Source organism: Salvelinus namaycush, chromosome 35, assembly GCF_016432855.1.
Source record: "Salvelinus namaycush isolate Seneca chromosome 35, SaNama_1.0, whole genome shotgun sequence".
NCBI classification, from domain to species: Eukaryota; Metazoa; Chordata; class Actinopteri; order Salmoniformes; family Salmonidae; genus Salvelinus; species Salvelinus namaycush.
In genome coordinates, this window is record NC_052341.1 from 4,634,435 (window position 1) to 4,652,711 (window position 18,277).

Below are 18,277 nucleotides of genomic sequence, written 5' to 3' on the forward strand. Positions count from 1 at the left end.
GTAGTAGTCCTCTTTGGCGGACTCCGAGTTGCACGCTCTAGCAGGCTCGCAGGTCCGACCATCAACATATAAATATAGACTTCCGATACTCGGTCGACAATCACATTCATATAGACCTTCGATACCGTCGACCATCACATTCATATAGACCTTCGATACCGTCGACCATCACATCATATAGACCTTTGATACCGTCGACCATCAACATTCATATATAGACCTTCGATACCGTCGACCATCACATTCATATAGACCTCGATACCGTCGACCATCACATTCATATAGACCTTCGATACCGTCGACCATCACATTCATATAGACCTTCGATACCGTCGACCATCACATTCATATAGACCTTCGATACCGTCGACCATCACATTCATATAGACCTTCGATACCGTCGACCATCACATTCATATAGACCTCGATACCGTCGACCATCACATTCATATAGACCTTCGATACCGTCGACCATACACATTAATGACCTTCGATACCGTCGACCATCACATTCATATAGACCTTCGATACCGTCGACCATCACTATCATATAGACCTTCGATACCGTCGACCAATCACATTCATATAGACCTTCGATACCGTCGACCATCACATTCATATAGACCTTCGATACCGTCGACCATCACATTCATATAGACCTTCACCATCTGATACGTCGACCATCACATTCATATAGACCTTCGATACCGCTGACCATCACATTATATAGACCTTCGATACCGGACCATCACATTCATTAGACCTTCGATACGTCGACCATCACATTCATATAGACCTTCGATACCGTTCGACCATCACATTCATATAGACCTTCGATACCGTCGACCATCACATTCATATAGACCTTCGATACCGGTCGACCATTCACATTTCATATAGACCTTCGATACCGTCGACCATCACATTCATATAGACCTTCGATACCGTCGACCATCACATTCATATAGACTTCGATACCGTCGACCATCACAATTCATATAGACCGTCCGTGATACCGCAAATATTATCGGGCCCCCCCCCCCTCCCCCCCCCGTCCCCCCTCCCCTCCCTCCCCATCACCATCATCACATCATATAGACCTTCGATACCGTCGACCATCACATTCATATAGACCTTCGATACCGTCGACCATCACATTCATATAGACCTTCGATACCGTCGACCATCACATTCATATAGACCTTCGATACGTCGACCATCACATTCATATAGACCTTCGATACCGTCGACCATCACATTCATATAGACATTCGATACCGTCGACCATCACATTCATATAGACCTTCGATACCGTCGACCATCACATCATATAGACCTTCGATACCGTCGACCATCACATTCATATAGACCTTCGATACCGTCGACCATCACATTCATAACTAAGACCTTCGATACCGTCGACCATCACATTCATATAGACCTTCGATACCGTCGACCATCACATTCATATAGACCTTCGATACCGTCGACCATCACATTCATATAGAACCTTCGATACCGTCGACCATCAATTCATATAGACCTTCGATACCGTCGACCATCACATCATATAGACTTCGATACCGTCGAACCATCAAATTCATAATAGACCTCGATACCGTCGACCATCACATTCATATAGGACCTTCGATACCGTCGACCACTCACATTCATATAGACCTTCGATACCGTCGACCATCACATTTCATATAGACCTTCGATACCGTCGACCATCACATTCATATAGACCTTCGATACCGTCGACCAATCACATTCATATAGACCCTTCGATACCGTCGACCATCACATTCATATAGACCTTCGATACCGTCGACATCACATCATAGACCTCGATACGTCGACCAATATAGACCTTACGGAATAACTACGTTGACCATAAATTTATATAGACCTTCGATACCGTTGACCATCACATTCATATAGACCTTCGATACCGTCGACCATCACATTCATATAGACCTTCGATACCGTTGACCATCACATTCATATAGACCTTCGATACCGTTGACCATCACATTCATATAGACCTTCGATACCGTTGACCATCACATTCATATAGACCTTCGATACCGTTGACCATCACATTCATATAGACCTTCGATACCGTTGACCATCACATTCATATAGACCTTCGATACCGTCGACCATCACATTCATATAGACCTTCGATACCGTCGACCATCACATTCATATAGACCTTCGATACCGTCGACCATCACATTCATATAGACCTTCGATACCGTCGACCATCACATTCATATAGACCTTCGATACCGTCGACCATCACATTCATATAGACCTTCGATACCGTCGACCATCACATTCATATAGACCTTCGATACCGTTGACCATCACATTCATATAGACCTTCGATACCGTTGACCATCACATTCATATAGACCTTCGATACCGTTGACCATCACATTCATATAGACCTTCGATACCGTCGACCATCACATTCATATAGACCTTCGATACCGTTGACCATCACATTCATATAGACCTTTGATACCGTTGACCATCACATTCATATAGACCTTCGATACCGTTGACCATCACATTCATATAGACCTTCGATACCGTTGACCATCACATTCATATAGACCTTCGATACCGTTGACCATCACATTCATATAGACCTTCGATACCGTCGACCATCACATTCATATAGACCTTCGATACCGTTGACCATCACATTCATATAGACCTTCGATACCGTTGACCATCACATTCATATTCAATAGTCGGCGGAAGTAGGCCTGGTTTGAAAATGATCTGTGAGGCAGGACTCAATGTGTTCTCTCTGATGGTGTTAATTGTAGTTTTCTGGATATAATTAAAGGTATATTGCAGAGTTTGGCACTGGGACCGGTTCTCTTGACTATTTTATAGAAATAATATTGGTTTTTCTTTTAAAACGTGTAATATCCATCTGTATGAAGACTGTTATGCCATTGATCCAACTGTGGACTAGGCTGTTAGAGCTTCAATCTGACCTTGTTACCTTACAGAAAGCCCTGGTTGGTTTAAAACATGTACTTAATTAACGTGGGCATTTTTTCAGAATTTTCCAGATGATCTTCACGTCCTGACCTCAGAGAGCTTTTTTATTCTCTATTTGGTTAGGTCAGGGTGTGACTTGGGTGTGGCAAATCTATGTTTTCTATTTCTTTGTTGGCCGTGTATGGTTCCCAATCAGAGGCAGCTGTCTATCGTTGTCTCTGATTGGGGATCATACTTAGCTTCTTTGGGCTGCAAGCCCGAAGCCGGGCACAATATGACAACAGCCACTTCAAGTGCAGGGCGCGAAATTCAAAATATATTTTTTAGAAATATTTAACTTTCACACATTAACAAGTCCAATACAGCATATGAAAGATAAACATCTTGTGAATCCAGCCAACATGTCCGATTTTTAAAATGTTTTACAGCGAAAACACCACATATATTTATGTTAGCTCACCACCAAATACAAAAAAGGACAGACATTTTTCACAGCACAGGTAGCATGCACAAAGCCAACCTAACTAACCAAGAACCAACCAAACTAACCAAGAAACAACTTCATCAGATGACAGTCTTATAACATGTTATACAATACATCTATGTTTTGTTCGAAAAATGTGCATATTTGAGGTATAAATCAGTTTTACATTGCAGCTACCATCACAGCTACCGTCACAAATAGGACCGAAGCAGCCAGAGTAATTACAGACACCAACGTCAAATACCTAAATACTCATCATAAAACATTTCTGAAAAATACATGGTGTACAGCAAATGAAAGACAGGCATCTTGTGATTCCAGCCAATATTTCCGATTTCTTAAGTGTTTTACAGCGAAAACACAATATAGCATTATATTAGCTTACCACAATAGCCAGAAACACAAGCCATTCCCCAGCAGCAAAAGTTAGCGATCGTAACAAACCAGCAAAAGATATATAATTTTTGACTAACCTTGATAAGCTTCATCAGATGACAGTCCTATAACATCAGGTTATACATACACTTATGTTTTGTTCGAAAATGTGCATATTTAGAGCTGAAATCAGTGGTTATACATTGTGCTAACGTAGCATCTTTTTCCCACAACGTCCGGATATTTTTCTGACACCCACATATTCTGACCAAATAACTATTCATTGTCACGTTCCTGACCTGTTTTCTGTTGTTTGGTATGTGTTTATTGGTCAGGGCGTGAGTTTTGGGTGGGCAGTCTATGTTTTCTGTTTCTATGTTGGTTTTGGGGTTGCCTGGTATGGCTCTCAATTAGAGGCAGGTGTTTGACGTTTCCTCTGATTGAGAGTCATATTAAGGTAGGTTGTTCTCACTGTTTGTTTGTGGGTGATTGTCTCCGGTGTCTGTGTTTGTCGCGCCACACGGGACTGTCTCGGTTTGTTTGTACGTTCGTTCTTTTGTGTAGTCATTTTCCTGTTCGTGAGTTCTTCGTTTTATGTAAGTACGCATGTCCAGGTCTGTCTACTCCGTTTTGTTGTTTTGTAAAATTATCAAGTGTTCTTCGTGTGTTTAGTTTAGTTTTGTTAATAAAGTTCATTATGTATTCACAACCCGCTGCACGTTGGTCCAATCCTTGCTACTCCTCTTCGGATGAAGAGAAGGAGGAGGCCCGTTACAGAATCACCCACCAAACCCAGATCAAGCAGCGGGTTAACGGACAGCAACGACAGCAGCAGTGGGTCAAGGAGGATTGGACATGGGAAGAGATTCTGGACGGAGAAGGACCCTGGGCAGAGCCAGAGGAGTGTCGCCGTCCCAAGGCGGAGCTGGAGGCATCTAAAGCGGAGAGGCGACGATATGAGGAGGCAGCACGGAAGCAAGGCTGGAAGCCCGCAAGTACAACCCAAAAATTTCTTGGGGGGGGGGCTAAAGGGTAGTGTGGCGAAGTCAGGTAGGAGACCTGCGCCCACTTCCCAGGCTAACCGTGGAGAGCGGGAGTACGGGCAGACACCGTGTTACGCAGTAGAGCGCACGGTGTCTCCTGTACGTGTGCATAGCCCGGTGCGGGTTATTCCACCTCCTCGCACTGGTAGGGCTAGATTGAGCATTGAGCCAAGTGCCATGAAGCCGGCTCTACATATCTGGCCACCAGTACGTCTCCTTGGGCCGGCTTACATGGCACCAGCCTTACGCATGGTGTCCCCGGTTCGCCTACATAGCCCGGTGCGGGTTATTCCACCTCCCCGCACTGGTCAGGCGACGGGGAGCATACAACCAGGTAAGGTTGGGCAGGTTCAGTGTTCAAGGGAGCCAGTACGCCTACACGGTCCGGTATATCCGGCGCCACCTTCCCGCCCCAGCTCAGTACCACCAGTGCCTACACCACGCACCAGGCTTCCAGTGCGTCTCCAGAGCCCTGTTCCTCCTCCACGCACTCTCCCTGTGGTGCGTGTCTCAAGCTCAGTGCCTCCAGTTTCGGCACCACGCATCAAGCCTCCTGTGCGTCTCCAGAGCCCTGTACGCATTGTTCCTTCTCCACGCATTCGCCCTGAGGTGCGTGCCGTCAGCCCGGTACCTCCAGTTCCGGCACCATGCACCAGGCCTACTGTGCGCCTCAGCAGGGCAGAGCCATCTGTCGGCCCAGCACCGTCTGAGCCATCTGTCTGCCCAGCGCCGTCTGAGCCATCCGTCTGCCCAGCGCCGTCTGAGCCATCCGTCTGCCCAGCGCCGTCTGAGCCATCCGTCTGCCCAGCGCCTTCTGAGCCATCCGTCTGCCCAGCGCCTTCTGAGCCATCCGTCTGCCCAGCGCCTTCTGAGCCACCCGTCTGTCCCAAGCCATTAGAGCCGTCCGTCAGTCAGGAGCCGCTAGAGCCGTCCGTCAGTCAGGAGCTGCCAGAGCCGCCAGCCAGTCAGGAGCTGCCAGAGCCGCCAGCCAGTCAGGAGCTGCCAGAGCCGCCAGCCAGTCAGGAGCTGCCAGAGCTGCCAGCCAGTCAGGAGCTGCCAGAGCCGCCAGCCAGTCAGGAGCTGCCAGAGCCGCCAGCCAGTCAGGAGCTGCCAGAGCCGCCAGCCAGTCAGGAGCTGCCAGAGCTGCCCTACAGTCATGAGCTGCCCTACAGTCATGAGCTGCCCTTCAGTCATGAGCTGCCCTACAGTCATGAGCTGCCCTACAGTCATGAGCTGCCCTTCAGTCATGAGCTGCCCTTCAGTCATGAGCTGCCCTTCAGTCATGAGCTGCCCTTCAGTCATGAGCTGCCCTCCAGTCATGAGCTGCCCTCCAGTCATGAGCTGCCCTCCAGTCATGAGCTGCCCTCCAGTCATGAGCTGCCACTCAGTCCGGAGCTGCCACCCAGTCCGGAGCTGCCACCCAGTCCGGAGCTGCCACCCAGTCCGGAGCTGCCACTCAGTCCGGAGCTGCCATTAGTACAGAGTTGTCCCTCTGTCCTAAGCTACCTCTCTGTCCGGAGCTACCTCTCTGTCCGGAGCTACCTCTCTGTCCTGAGCTACCTCTCTGTCCTGAGCTACCTCTCTGTCCTGAGCTACCTCTCTGTCCTGAGCTACCTCTCTGTCCTGAGCTGTCTCCTCTATGTAGGAGGGGCCTTAGTGAAGGTTCCTGGACCATGGTCGGGGGCGAGGGTCGCCACTCAAAGGACGCTAAGGAGGGGGACAAAGACAGTGGTGGAGTGGTGTCCTCGTCCACCGCCGGAGCCGCCACCGCGGACAGATGCCCACCCAGACCCTCCCCTTGAGTTGTAGGGGTGCGCCCGGAGTTCGCACCTTGAGGGGGGGGTTCTGTCACGTTCCTGACCTGTTTTCTGTTGTTTGGTATGTGTTTATTGGTCAGGGCGTGAGTTTTGGGTGGGCAGTCTATGTTTTCTGTTTCTATGTTGGTTTTGGGGTTGCCTGGTATGGCTCTCAATTAGAGGCAGGTGTTTGACGTTTCCTCTGATTGAGAGTCATATTAAGGTAGGTTGTTCTCACTGTTTGTTTGTGGGTGATTGTCTCCGGTGTCTGTGTTTGTCGCGCCACACGGGACTGTCTCGGTTTGTTTGTACGTTCGTTCTTTTGTGTAGTCATTTTCCTGTTCGTGAGTTCTTCGTTTTATGTAAGTACGCATGTCCAGGTCTGTCTACTCCGTTTTGTTGTTTTGTAAAATTATCAAGTGTTCTTCGTGTGTTTAGTTTAGTTTTGTTAATAAAGTTCATTATGTATTCACAACCCGCTGCACGTTGGTCCAATCCTTGCTACTCCTCTTCGGATGAAGAGAAGGAGGAGGCCCGTTACATTCATAAACATTACTAAAAAATACATGTTGTATAGGAAATGATAGATACACTAGTTCTTAATGCAATCGCCGTGTTAGAATTCTAAAAATAACTTCATTACGACATCCAGCTTAGTTATAGCGAGAGAGTGCCCAAACTCTGGGCGCAAACTACTAGTACAACATGTTCGACAGATATATGAAATAGCATCATAAAATGGGTCCTACTTTTGACGATCTTCCATCAGAATGTTGTACAAGGGGTCCTTTGTCCAGAACAATCGTTGTTTGGATTTAGAATGTCCTCTTCTCCAGTCAATTAGCACGGAAAGCTAGCAAAGTGGCGCGAAGCTCTCCTTCCTGAAAAAAGGCACACAACGCAACACGCCTAACGTCCCGAATAAATTTCAATAATCTAATAAAACTATATTGAAAAAACATACTTTACGATGATATTGTCACATGTATCAAATAAAATCAAAGCCGGAGATATTAGTCGTCTATAACGACAGCTTATCAGAAGGCAAAACCAGGTCCCTTCACGCGCTCTCCAGAAAACAGGAAACTGGTGACACGTCATACAAAGAGCTTTTATTCGACCACAGATCAAGTTATTCACTCCATTTCTTCTCTCACTGCCTGTCAACATCTAGTGGAAGACGTATGAAGTGCATGTATTCTAATGAATATCAAGGACATTTATAGGCAGGCCCTAGAACAGAGCATCGATTTCAGATTTTCCACTTCCTGTCAGGAAGTTTGCTGCAAAAGGAGTTCTGTTTTACTCACAGATATAATTCAAACGGTTTTAGAAACTAGAGAGTGTTTTCTATCCAATAGTAATAATAATATGCATATTGTACGAGCAAGAATTGAGTACGAGGCCGTTTGAAATGGGCACCTTTTATCCGGCTACTCAATACTGCCCCTGCAGCCATAAGAAGTTAGGCAACCCTTTTTCCCACCTTAGATTATGGGATCTTGTTTGTGTGTAGTTGCTTTCTGCACTGCATGTATTTTTACATTCGTTTTTGTATTTTGTTGTTTTTTAGGTGTCATTTAAAATAAAGTAAATGTATGGCCTCCTACGCTGCACCTTGGTCCAATCCATCCTTAAACGAACGTGACATGAACTACATATTTATTCACTGGATGGTTCTCCGATCGATCAGGTTCCCGACTACAAATATCCGGGTATCTGGATTGACAAAAACGTAATGTTTAAAAAACATACGGATGAGCTAGTTAAAAAGATAAGACTTAAAGTGGACTTCTTTTTCAGAAATAGATCTTGCCTCTCCCTAAACAGCAGGAAGTAGATTGTACAGTCAACTTTCCTGCCAGTTCTTGATTATTGTGACACCATTTCCCAGAATGCAGCAGCCACTACTCTTAAACCTTTGTATGCCGTCTACCATAGCGCCATTCGTTTTATCACAGGTGACAGTTTTAATACGCATCGCTGAATCCTGTATCAAAAGGTTGGCTGGGTCCATGTAGATCAATTCATTACTCCCTTTTGTTTACAAAGCCCTACGACACAAAGCTTCCAACTTACAAAACTTCATTGCTAACGTATAAAATAATGAGATACTGAAGACGTTCACAGGATTGGTTAACTCTTCTGATCCCTCGGATCTCCACGGAATTAAGTAAATCCGCTTTTAGTTTTTTACGCTCCAAATGTTTGGAATGACTTACAACATTCGTTCCATTTGGTTTCCCAGGTGGCACTAGGGCAGAGCCCCGATGACGAATGAGTTCACTGAGGTGTGCAATTGTTCTGATTGATTGATTGATTTAGTGACTAGTTTCTGATGCTGGGATGTTGGTGATGTTCTGGTGTATCGTACTCTGATGCTGGGATGTTGGTGATGTTCTGGTGTATCGTACTGTTATTGGCTCTGATCAATGTTTTATATCTTCTGCTTTGTGGACTCATCGTACCAGTGAAAATGAGACTCTTTCCCTTCACACCATGGTCCCTATGAGGTCTACAGTGATACAGCGTCTCTCTCTCTCTCTCTCTCTCTCTCTCTCTCTCTCTCTCTCTCTCTCTCTCTCTCTCTCTCTCTCTCTCTCTCTCTCTCTGTCTCTCTCTCTGTCTCTCTCTCTGTCTCTCTCTCTCTCGCTCTCTCTCTCTCGCTCTCTCTCTCTCGCTCTCTGTCTCTCTCTCTGTCTCTGTCTCTCTCTCTATCTCTCTCTCTATCTCTCTCTGTCTCTCTCTCTGTCTCTCTCTCCCTCTCTCTCTCTCTCTCTCCTCTCTCTCTCTCTCTCTCTCTCTGTCTCTCTCTCACTCTCTCTCTCTGTCTCTCTCTCTGTCTCTCTCTCTGTCTCTCTCTCTCTCGCTCTCTCTCTCTGTCTCTCTCTCTCTCGCTCTCTCTCTCTCTGGCTCTCTCTCTCTGTCTCTCTCTCTCTCTCTCTCTCTCTCTCTCTCTCTCTGTCTCTCTCTCTCTCTACACCATGGTCCCTATGAGGTCTACAGTGATACTGAGTCTCTCTCTCTCTGTCCTATAGGAGCTCAGACTCAGACGGAGCGTTCGAGACGCCAGAGTCGACCACCCCGGTCAAGTCCCCCACGGAGACAGACCCTCATACCCAGCTGCTGACCTCGGAAGACACCGGTGAGAGAGACTCGTGCACATTCACAGAGAGACAGAGATTTAGAATGCCCTCTACTGGTGACTACTGGTACTTCAAACAAAGAGGTTTTCTCTGTTCAGTCAGTCAGACCAGCATCACTGAGCTGCTAAAGGATATAAGCAGGTCTTATCTATGCAGAAAAGCTTCAGCCATCCATCACAATGTTCATTTGTGTTTTACTGATTGGACAGCTGGGAGGTTGTGATGAAATATTCAGAGCTCATTCATTAATTTAATTAGTCTTAAAACCAGACAGCCTTCACCATCATCTCTATCTCTCTCTCTCAATTCAATTCAATTTTAGGGCTTTATTGGCATGGGAAATATATGTTTACATTGCCAAGGCAAGTGAAATATATAATAAACAAATGTACAAATGTACATTACACATACAAAAATTCCAAAAGAATAAAACACATTTCAAATGTCATATTATGTATATATATATATACAGTGTTGTACAGTCGCTCTCTCTCTCTCAATAACATTTTAGGGCTTTATTGTCATGCAAACATGTTTCTCTCTCTCTCAATAACATTTTAGGGCTTTATTGTCATGGAAACATGTTTCTCTCTCTCTCAATAACATTTTAGGGCTTTATTGTCATGGAAACATGTTTCTCTCTCTCTCAATAACATTTTAGGGCTTTATTGTCATGCAAACATGTTTCTCTCTCTCTCAAACAAATACAACTAACAAGCATCAGAAGAATGTATTTTCTCTCTCTCATTCAAACACCATAAAGGGATTGTGTCATGACTATATAATACCTATCATATATATGTCTCTGTTCCTCCAGGTCTTGGCTGTGACTCTGAGGCAGACGGTGAACCCGGGTCAGAGGCTAAAGGTCACCATGGTAGCTCCCTGTCCATAGTCTTTGACGAGGACAAGCCCATAGCTGCTAGCGGAGCCTATAACTTAGACCAGCTCATTGCTGCTGCTGCTGCTGCTGCAGAGGCCCAGAGCCGATCAACTCTAACCCGCTCTCTGAGCCTCCAGGCTGGGGAGCTAGACGGCTCCGACCCTCTAGACGGCGGAGGATCCTCCATCTCAATCGGAGACTCCCGTCCCTTAGCTGAGGCCTTTAGTGTTGACAGTGGTACTGAGAGTGCTCCAGGGACTCTCCGCAGACCCTCCAAGAAGGGGCCTCTCCGCCCAGGCGGCTCCCTGAAAAAGAAGCCTCTCGCCACGCAGAGCTCTAACCTAGAGAGCCCCCAACCTCCGTCCTCCGGAACCACACCGGAGCTGGAGAACAGTGCCGAGCCCACCAGAGCAGCCAGCCCCCTATTGGGCTCTGAGGATTCGGAAGTAGGAGGAGCCACAGTAGACTCCGCCCCTGGTCCTACCTCGGCCACGCCCAGTACAGGAGGCACGCTCTGCAGAACCAGGAAGCCATGTGTGGAAAGCTCCGCCTCGCTCATTGAAGAGACCAATCACATTAGCCCAGAGACAAATAATCAACTAATCCTGGCCCCTACTTCTATTCTGACCCCGACCCCAGCTATCTCTATACCCAACCGACAGGAGGACACCCCCATCTCCGTGCCGGAGGCCCCCCCAGGCAGCGAAGGCTCTCCCCTCAGTGGGACCTACAAATGGGACCCAGACAACTTTGAAGACATCGACCCGTTCAACAACGGAGGGAGTAAAGTCGCTAACTCCCCGCCGTTGGGTAGGAAGGGAGGCGTGCTGTCCGTTGCCCCTGTCTCTAACCCCCCAGAGCGCCCTAACGCCGAGCCAGCCCTTCCCTCAACCAGCCCCCCGATTCGGACCTCAGGGGCGGTCAGGCTGGAGTTTGACTATTCTGAGGAGACCCTCGAGGAGCCTCCCAAGGCCTCTCCACCACCCAAGAAGATGGGCAAAAAAACAGGCTCCAAGGTTAGTCTGTCACAGGGTTGCAAAATTCTGTTAACTTTCCCCAAATTCCCTGATCTCCCAGAAACCCCAGTTGGATTCCAGGAATTTTGCAACTCTAGTCTGTCATCATGTTTGGTGCTCTCCTTGGTTAGTCCGTCTATATGTTTTAACTGTACGTTTTATATTCTGTCATCATGTTTATAGTGCTCTCCTTGGTTAGTCCGTCTATATGTTTAATCTGTACGTTTTATGTTTGATTTTTATTTTACTGATTAAATTGCTGACTACGTAAAGTTACTTTGGAGTGTTTTGAAAATTAATAAACTGTATCATTATTCATATTATGTGTTATTATTATTATTATTTTCAGATGCCTCTAAGGAAGCCCAGGATGGGTCTGAAGAAGACCGTCCAGCCCCCATCTGAACCCCTAGCCAACACCCCAGTCCCCGATGACATTCCCGTCTCTAAGGCCTCCTATGACTTTGACCCGGCCCAGTGGGACGACCCAAACTTCAACCCGTTCGGCTCTAACAGCGGGATCCCCGTCTCTCCCGAGCTGAACAAACCCTCCTATAGCTTTGACTCTGACACCTTCAATGAGTCAGCTGTTAACTCCTTCAAGGGTTCGTCCAATAGGACGGCTGCGTTTCCACCCAAGGCTGCCTCTGGCTCCGCCTCTTTCGAGGTGTCGGCCAATGACGACGAGGTTGATAACGATGAAGTTAGGGAGCTGGAGGACCACAACCAGAACAAACCGGCCAAGCCCAAGAAGAAACCGATCAAATCGTAAGTTTTAATCCCATTGCATTATTAGGTGATTATAAGGCACTTTCACGTTACCATTTGTTTCTGTGTTTCTGTTTGTATGTGTAGTACTGAATCCTTTTAGCTGTTAAGGTGTGTGTGTGTGTGTGTGTGTGTGTGTGTGTGTGTGTGTGTGTGTGTGTGTGTGTGTGTGTGTGTGTGTGTGTGTGTGTGTGTGTGTGTTTTGTTATCTCTCTGTCTGTGCCACCTGTCTCTCCGTCACCTGTCTGTCTCTCTGTCACCTGTCTGTCCTTCTGTCACCTGTCTGTCTCTCTGTCTCCTGTCTGTCTCTCTGTCTCCTGTCTGTCTCTCTGTCTCCTGTCTGTCTCTCTGTCACCTGTCTGTCCCTCTGTCACCTGTCTGTCCCTCTGTCTCCTGTCTGTCTCTCTGTCACCTGTCTGTTTCTCTGTCTCTCTGTCTCCTGTCTGTCTCTCTGTCACCTGTCTGTCTCTGTCACCTGTCTGTCTCTCTGTCACCTGTCTGTCTCTCTGTCTCCTGTCTGTCTCTCTGTCTCCTGTCTGTCTCTCTGTCTCCTGTCTGTCTCTCTGTCTCCTGTCTGTCTCTCTGTCACCTGTCTGTCTCTGTCTCATGTCTGTCTCTGTCTCCTGTCTGTCTCTCTGTGACCTGTCTGTCTCTCTGTCTCCTGTCTGTCTCTCTGTCTCATGTCTGTCTCTCTGTCACCTGTCTGTCTCTCTGTCACCTGTCTGTCTCTCTGTCACCTGTCTGTCTGTCTCTCTGTCACCTGTCTGTCTCTCTGTCTCATGTCTGTCTATCTGTCACCTGTCTGTCTCTCTGTCTCCTGTCTGTCTCTCTGTATCCTGTCTGCCTCTCTGCCACCTGTCTGTCTCTCTGTCACCTGTCTGTCTCTCTGTCTCATGTCTGTCTCTCTGTCTCCTGTCTGTCTCTCTGTCACCTGTCTGTCTCTCTGTCACCTGTCTGTCTCTCTGTCACCTGTCTGTCTCTCTGTCACCTGTCTGTCTCTCTGTCTCCTGTCTGTCTCTCTGTCACCTGTCTGTCTCTCTGTCTCATGTCTGTCTATCTGTCACCTGTCTGTCTCTCTGTCTCCTGTCTGTCTCTCTGTATCCTGTCTGCCTCTCTGCCACCTGTCTGTCTCTCTGTCACCTGTCTGTCTCTCTGTCTCATGTCTGTCTCTCTGTCTCCTGTCTGTCTCTCTGTCACCTGTCTGTCTCTCTGTCACCTGTCTGTCTCTCTGTCACCTGTCTGTCTTTCTGTCACCTGTCTGTCTCTCTGTCTCATGTCTGTCTCTCTGTCACCTGTCTGTCTCCTGTCTGTCTCTCTGTATCCTGTCTGCCTCTATGCCACCTGTCTGTCTCTCTGTCACCTGTCTGTCTCTCTGTCTCCTGTCTGTCTCTCTGTCTCCTGTCTGTCTCTCTGTCACCTGTCTGTCTCTCTGTCACCTGTCTGTCTCTCTGTCTCATGTCTGTCTCTCTATCACCTCTCTGTCTCCTGTCTGTCTCTCTGACACCTGTCTGCCTCTCTGCCACCTGTCTGTCTCTCTGTCACCTGTCTGTCTCTCTGTCACCTGTCTGTCTCTCTGTCTCCTCTCTGTCTCCTGTCTGTCTCTCTGTCTCCTGTCTGTCTCTCTGTCTCCTGTCTGTCTCTCTGTCTCCTGTCTGTCTCTCTGTATCCTGTCTGCCTCTCTGCCACCTGTCTGTCTCTCTGTCACCTGTCTGTCTCTCTGTCTCATGTCTGTCTCTCTGTCTCCTGTCTGTCTCTCTGTCACCTGTCTGTCTCTCTGTCACCTGTCTGTCTTTCTGTCTCATGTCTGTCTCTCTGTCTCATGTCTGTCTCTCTGTCACCTGTCTGTCTCCTGTCTGTCTCTCTGTATCCTGTCTGCCTCTATGCCACCTGTCTGTCTCTCTGTCACCTGTCTGTCTCTCTGTCTCCTGTCTGTCTCTCTGTCTCCTGTCTGTCTCTCTGTCACCTGTCTGTCTCTCTGTCACCTGTCTGTCTCTCTGTCTCATGTCTGTCTCTCTATCACCTCTCTGTCTCCTGTCTGTCTCTCTGACACCTGTCTGCCTCTCTGCCACCTGTCTGTCTCTCTGTCACCTGTCTGTCTCTCTGTCACCTGTCTGTCTCTCTGTCTCCTCTCTGTCTCCTGTCTGTCTCTCTGTCTCCTGTCTGTCTCTCTGTCTCCTGTCTGTCTCTCTGTCTCCTGTCTGTCTCTCTGTCTCCTGTCTGTCTCTCTGTCACCTGTCTGTGTGTTCTCGTATGCCACAGGAAGGCGAAGGGTTCCTCTCTGTGTTGTCTGTTGTAAGTACAGTAATGTCAGCAGGACTGTTTTGACCTCTAACTGTAGATGTGATATTCCCTTTTTTCTAAACTCTCAGAGTGAGCATGTTACCCCGTCGTGCTCCTCCCCGTCGTGCTCCTCCCCGTCGTGCTCCTCCCCGTCCCGCTCCTCCCCGTCGTGCTCCTCCCCGTCGTGCTCCTCCCCATCGGGAGTCGTGCTCCTCCCCATCGGGAGTCGTGCTCCTCCCCATCGTGCTCCTCCCCGTCGTGCTCCTCCCCGTCCCGCTCCTCCCCGTCCCGCTCCTCCCCGTCCCGCTCCTCCCCGTCGCGCTCCTCCCCGTCGTGCTCCTCCCCGTCATGCTCCTCCCCGTCGTGCTCCTCCCCATCGGGAGTCGTGCTTCTCCCCGTCCCGCTCCTCCCCGTCGTGCTCCTCCCCGTCGTGCTCCTCCCCGTCCCGCTCCTCCCCGTCGTGTTCCTCCCCGTCGTGCTCCTCCCCGTCCCGCTCCTCCCCGTCGTGCTCCTCCCCGTCGTGCTCCTCCCCGTCGTGCTCCTCCCCGTCGTGCTCCTCCCCATCGGGAGTCGTGCTCCCCCCCACCCGCTCCTCCCCGTCGTGCTCCTCCCCGTCGTGCTCCTCCCCGTCGTGCTCCTCCCCGTCCCGCTCCTCCCCGTCCCGCTCCTCCCCGTCGTGCTCCTCCTCGTCGTGCTCCTCCCGGCCGTGCTCCTCCCCGTCCCGCTCCTCCCCGTCCCGCTCCTCCCCGTCGTGCTCCTCCCCGTCTTGCTCCTCCCCGTCGTGCTCCTCCCCATCGGGAGTCGTGCTCCTCCCCGTCGTGCTCCTCCCCGCCGTGCTCCTCCCCGTCGTGCTCCTCTCCTTCTAACTTTCCCCAAATTCACAGGTTCTCCTGAAATTCTGGGAATCTTCCCAACCAGGATTTCTGGAAAACCTGGGAAATGTTGCAACCCTGTCTTCCTCCTTATTAACACACCAGTAACATAAAGACAACCAATCAGAGAAGCTCTACCACGCCCATCAACCAATCAGACAAGCTCTACCATAAAAAACCAACCAATCAGAGAAGCTCTACCAGGCCCATCAACCAATCTCTACCATAAAAAACCAACCAATCAGAGAAGTTCTACCAGGCCCATCAACCAATCAGACAAGCTCTACCATAAAAAACCAACCAATCAGAGAAGCTCTACCAGGCCCATCAACCAATCAGGCAAGCTCTACCATAAAAACCCAACCAATTAGAGAAACTCTACCACGCCCATCAACCAATCAGACAAGCTCTACCATGCAAAACCAACCAATCAGAGAAGCTCTACCAGGCCCATTTTCTTCAATGAGCATCCTGCCATATAAATGTAACCTTGTCTTGTACCGGGGCACCTCTTCTCCAAGGGATAGAGACCATTCACACGGTAGTAGCTCCTCTATTGATGAGCAACAGAGGTTAGTCGTGAGTTTAGACGAGGGTGGTCACACTAAGGTGCAGTATATTTGGGTTTAGGCGAGGGTGGTCACACTAAGGTGCAGTATATTTGGGTTTAGACGAGGGTGATCACACTAAGGTGCAGTATATTTGGGTTTAGGCGAGGGTGGTCACACTAAGGTGCAGTATATTTGGGTTTAGACGAGGGTGGTCACACTAAGGTGCAGTATATTTGGGTTTAGACGAGGGTGGTCACACTAAGGTGCAGTATATTTGGGTTTAGACGAGGGTGGTCACGCTAAGGTGCAGTATATTTGGGTTTAGATGAGGGTGGTCACACTAAGGTGCAGTATATTTGGGTTTAGACGAGGGTGGTCACACTAAGGTGCAGTATATTTGGGTTTAGACGAGGGTGGTCACACTAAGGTGCAGTATATTTGGGTTTAGACGAGGGTGGTCACACTAAGGTGCAGTATATTTGGGTTTAGACGAGGGTGGTCACACTAAGGTGCAGTATATTTGGGTTTAGACGAGGGTGGTCACACTAAGGTGCAGTATATTTGGGTTTAGGCGAGGGTGGTCACACTACCCGTATTGTGGAAAGGAAACATGAAGCAAAATTCATTTCTGGAAGAAAACAGTCCTAATGTTGGAAACACCCAGATTCTCATGTGTTTCTTTTGAAAGCTACAGCACACAATGGGCCCGGTTCGCTTTGCATTACCCGGTGCCACGGTGACCCGGTGCCACGGTTGGAATAATGGGCACCGAGCCATGCAAAAACAAACTTGCTCAATATTTGACAAAAGTAGGTTTGAAAGGACTATAGAGTGAAATCTGCTTCAGGAAAATCTGGTATATTAGTTTCGCAATACTGGTATCATGACAGCATTAGTTTGGACTATTCATCTCATATCGCTAACACGCTAACACGCTAACACGCTAACATGCTAACATGCTAACACGCTAACACGCTAACATGCTAACATGCTAACACGCTAACACGCTAACATGCTAACACGCTAACACGCTAACTTAGGCAAAGAATTAACATTGGAGTCTGTTGCCTAATGCAGCCTTTCCATGCATTTGATTTATTTCAGAACTAGGACCTGATTCAACTCGTCAACTAATCCTCAAGCCCCTGACTACTTGAATCAGTTTTGCTAGTTCAGAGCTATAATTACATAGTGAAACATCTGGGGGGGGGGGGGGGGGGGGGGGGAGGGATTGTAATGTCTGGGGGTCCCTGAGGAGAGGTTTGGGAACCCCAGACTAATGTATACCATCAATGTGAATCATGACAGCAAATGTTGAGGCAGAAATTGACTTCCAACCTACTGTAATTCTAGTCAAATTAACGCAATGTACGCTAACTAAACTAGCGACGCAAAATCCTGAAACATGTATTATCAGTTGAATCCAACAACATGTGAGTATTACGCATTTTGAGTTTTGATGATATTGCTTTACACCATGCACATGGACATCATCGCTTTGTCATTAACCCCCCTTGTGTTGTGAATGACTACTTACTGAGCTAAACATACGCAATAGGAGGGAGAAAAATATGCCTCTTGTTGTTTAGAAGACAATAGAGTTGATGTATTGATTAAGGTTTGACTTATTTATGAAGCGTTCATTGATGAAGTCTCTGCCAGGGATGCTCTGATCCGCTCACATCTCTCTCTCCTTCCTCTTCTTCTCTCCTTCCTCTTCTTCTCTCCTTCCTCTTCTTCTTTCCTTCCTCTTCTTCTCTCCTTCCTCTTCTTCTCTCCTTCCTCTTCTTCTCTCCTTCCTCTTCTTCTCTCCTTCCTCTTCTTCTCTCCTTCCTCTTCTTCTCTCCTTCCTCTTCCAGTAATACTTTCAGAGTCAAGAGGTCCCCAAAGAGATCGCCCACGTCTGAGCTATCATCACAGGTCAGTCTTCTCTCACACACACACCTCAACACATCTCTCTCTACACACACACGCACGCACGCACGCACGCACGCACGCACGCACGCACGCACGCACGCACGCACGCACGCACGCACGCA

The 18,277-nt window shown here is 48.2% G+C and overlaps 1 protein-coding gene across 1 annotated transcript in view; it reads left to right on the plus strand.

Moving 5' to 3' along the window:
• LOC120029364 (transforming acidic coiled-coil-containing protein 2-like) overlaps positions 1–18,277 on the plus strand; it is a 76,841-nt gene that overhangs the window by 18,791 nt on the left and 39,773 nt on the right. Inside the window, exons 3-6 of the mRNA XM_038974592.1 lie at positions 9,761–9,867; positions 10,686–11,767; positions 12,117–12,535; positions 18,098–18,158. Coding sequence (XP_038830520.1) covers positions 9,761–9,867; positions 10,686–11,767; positions 12,117–12,535; positions 18,098–18,158 — 1,669 coding nt within the window. The remainder of the gene's footprint in view (positions 1–9,760; positions 9,868–10,685; positions 11,768–12,116; positions 12,536–18,097; positions 18,159–18,277) is intronic.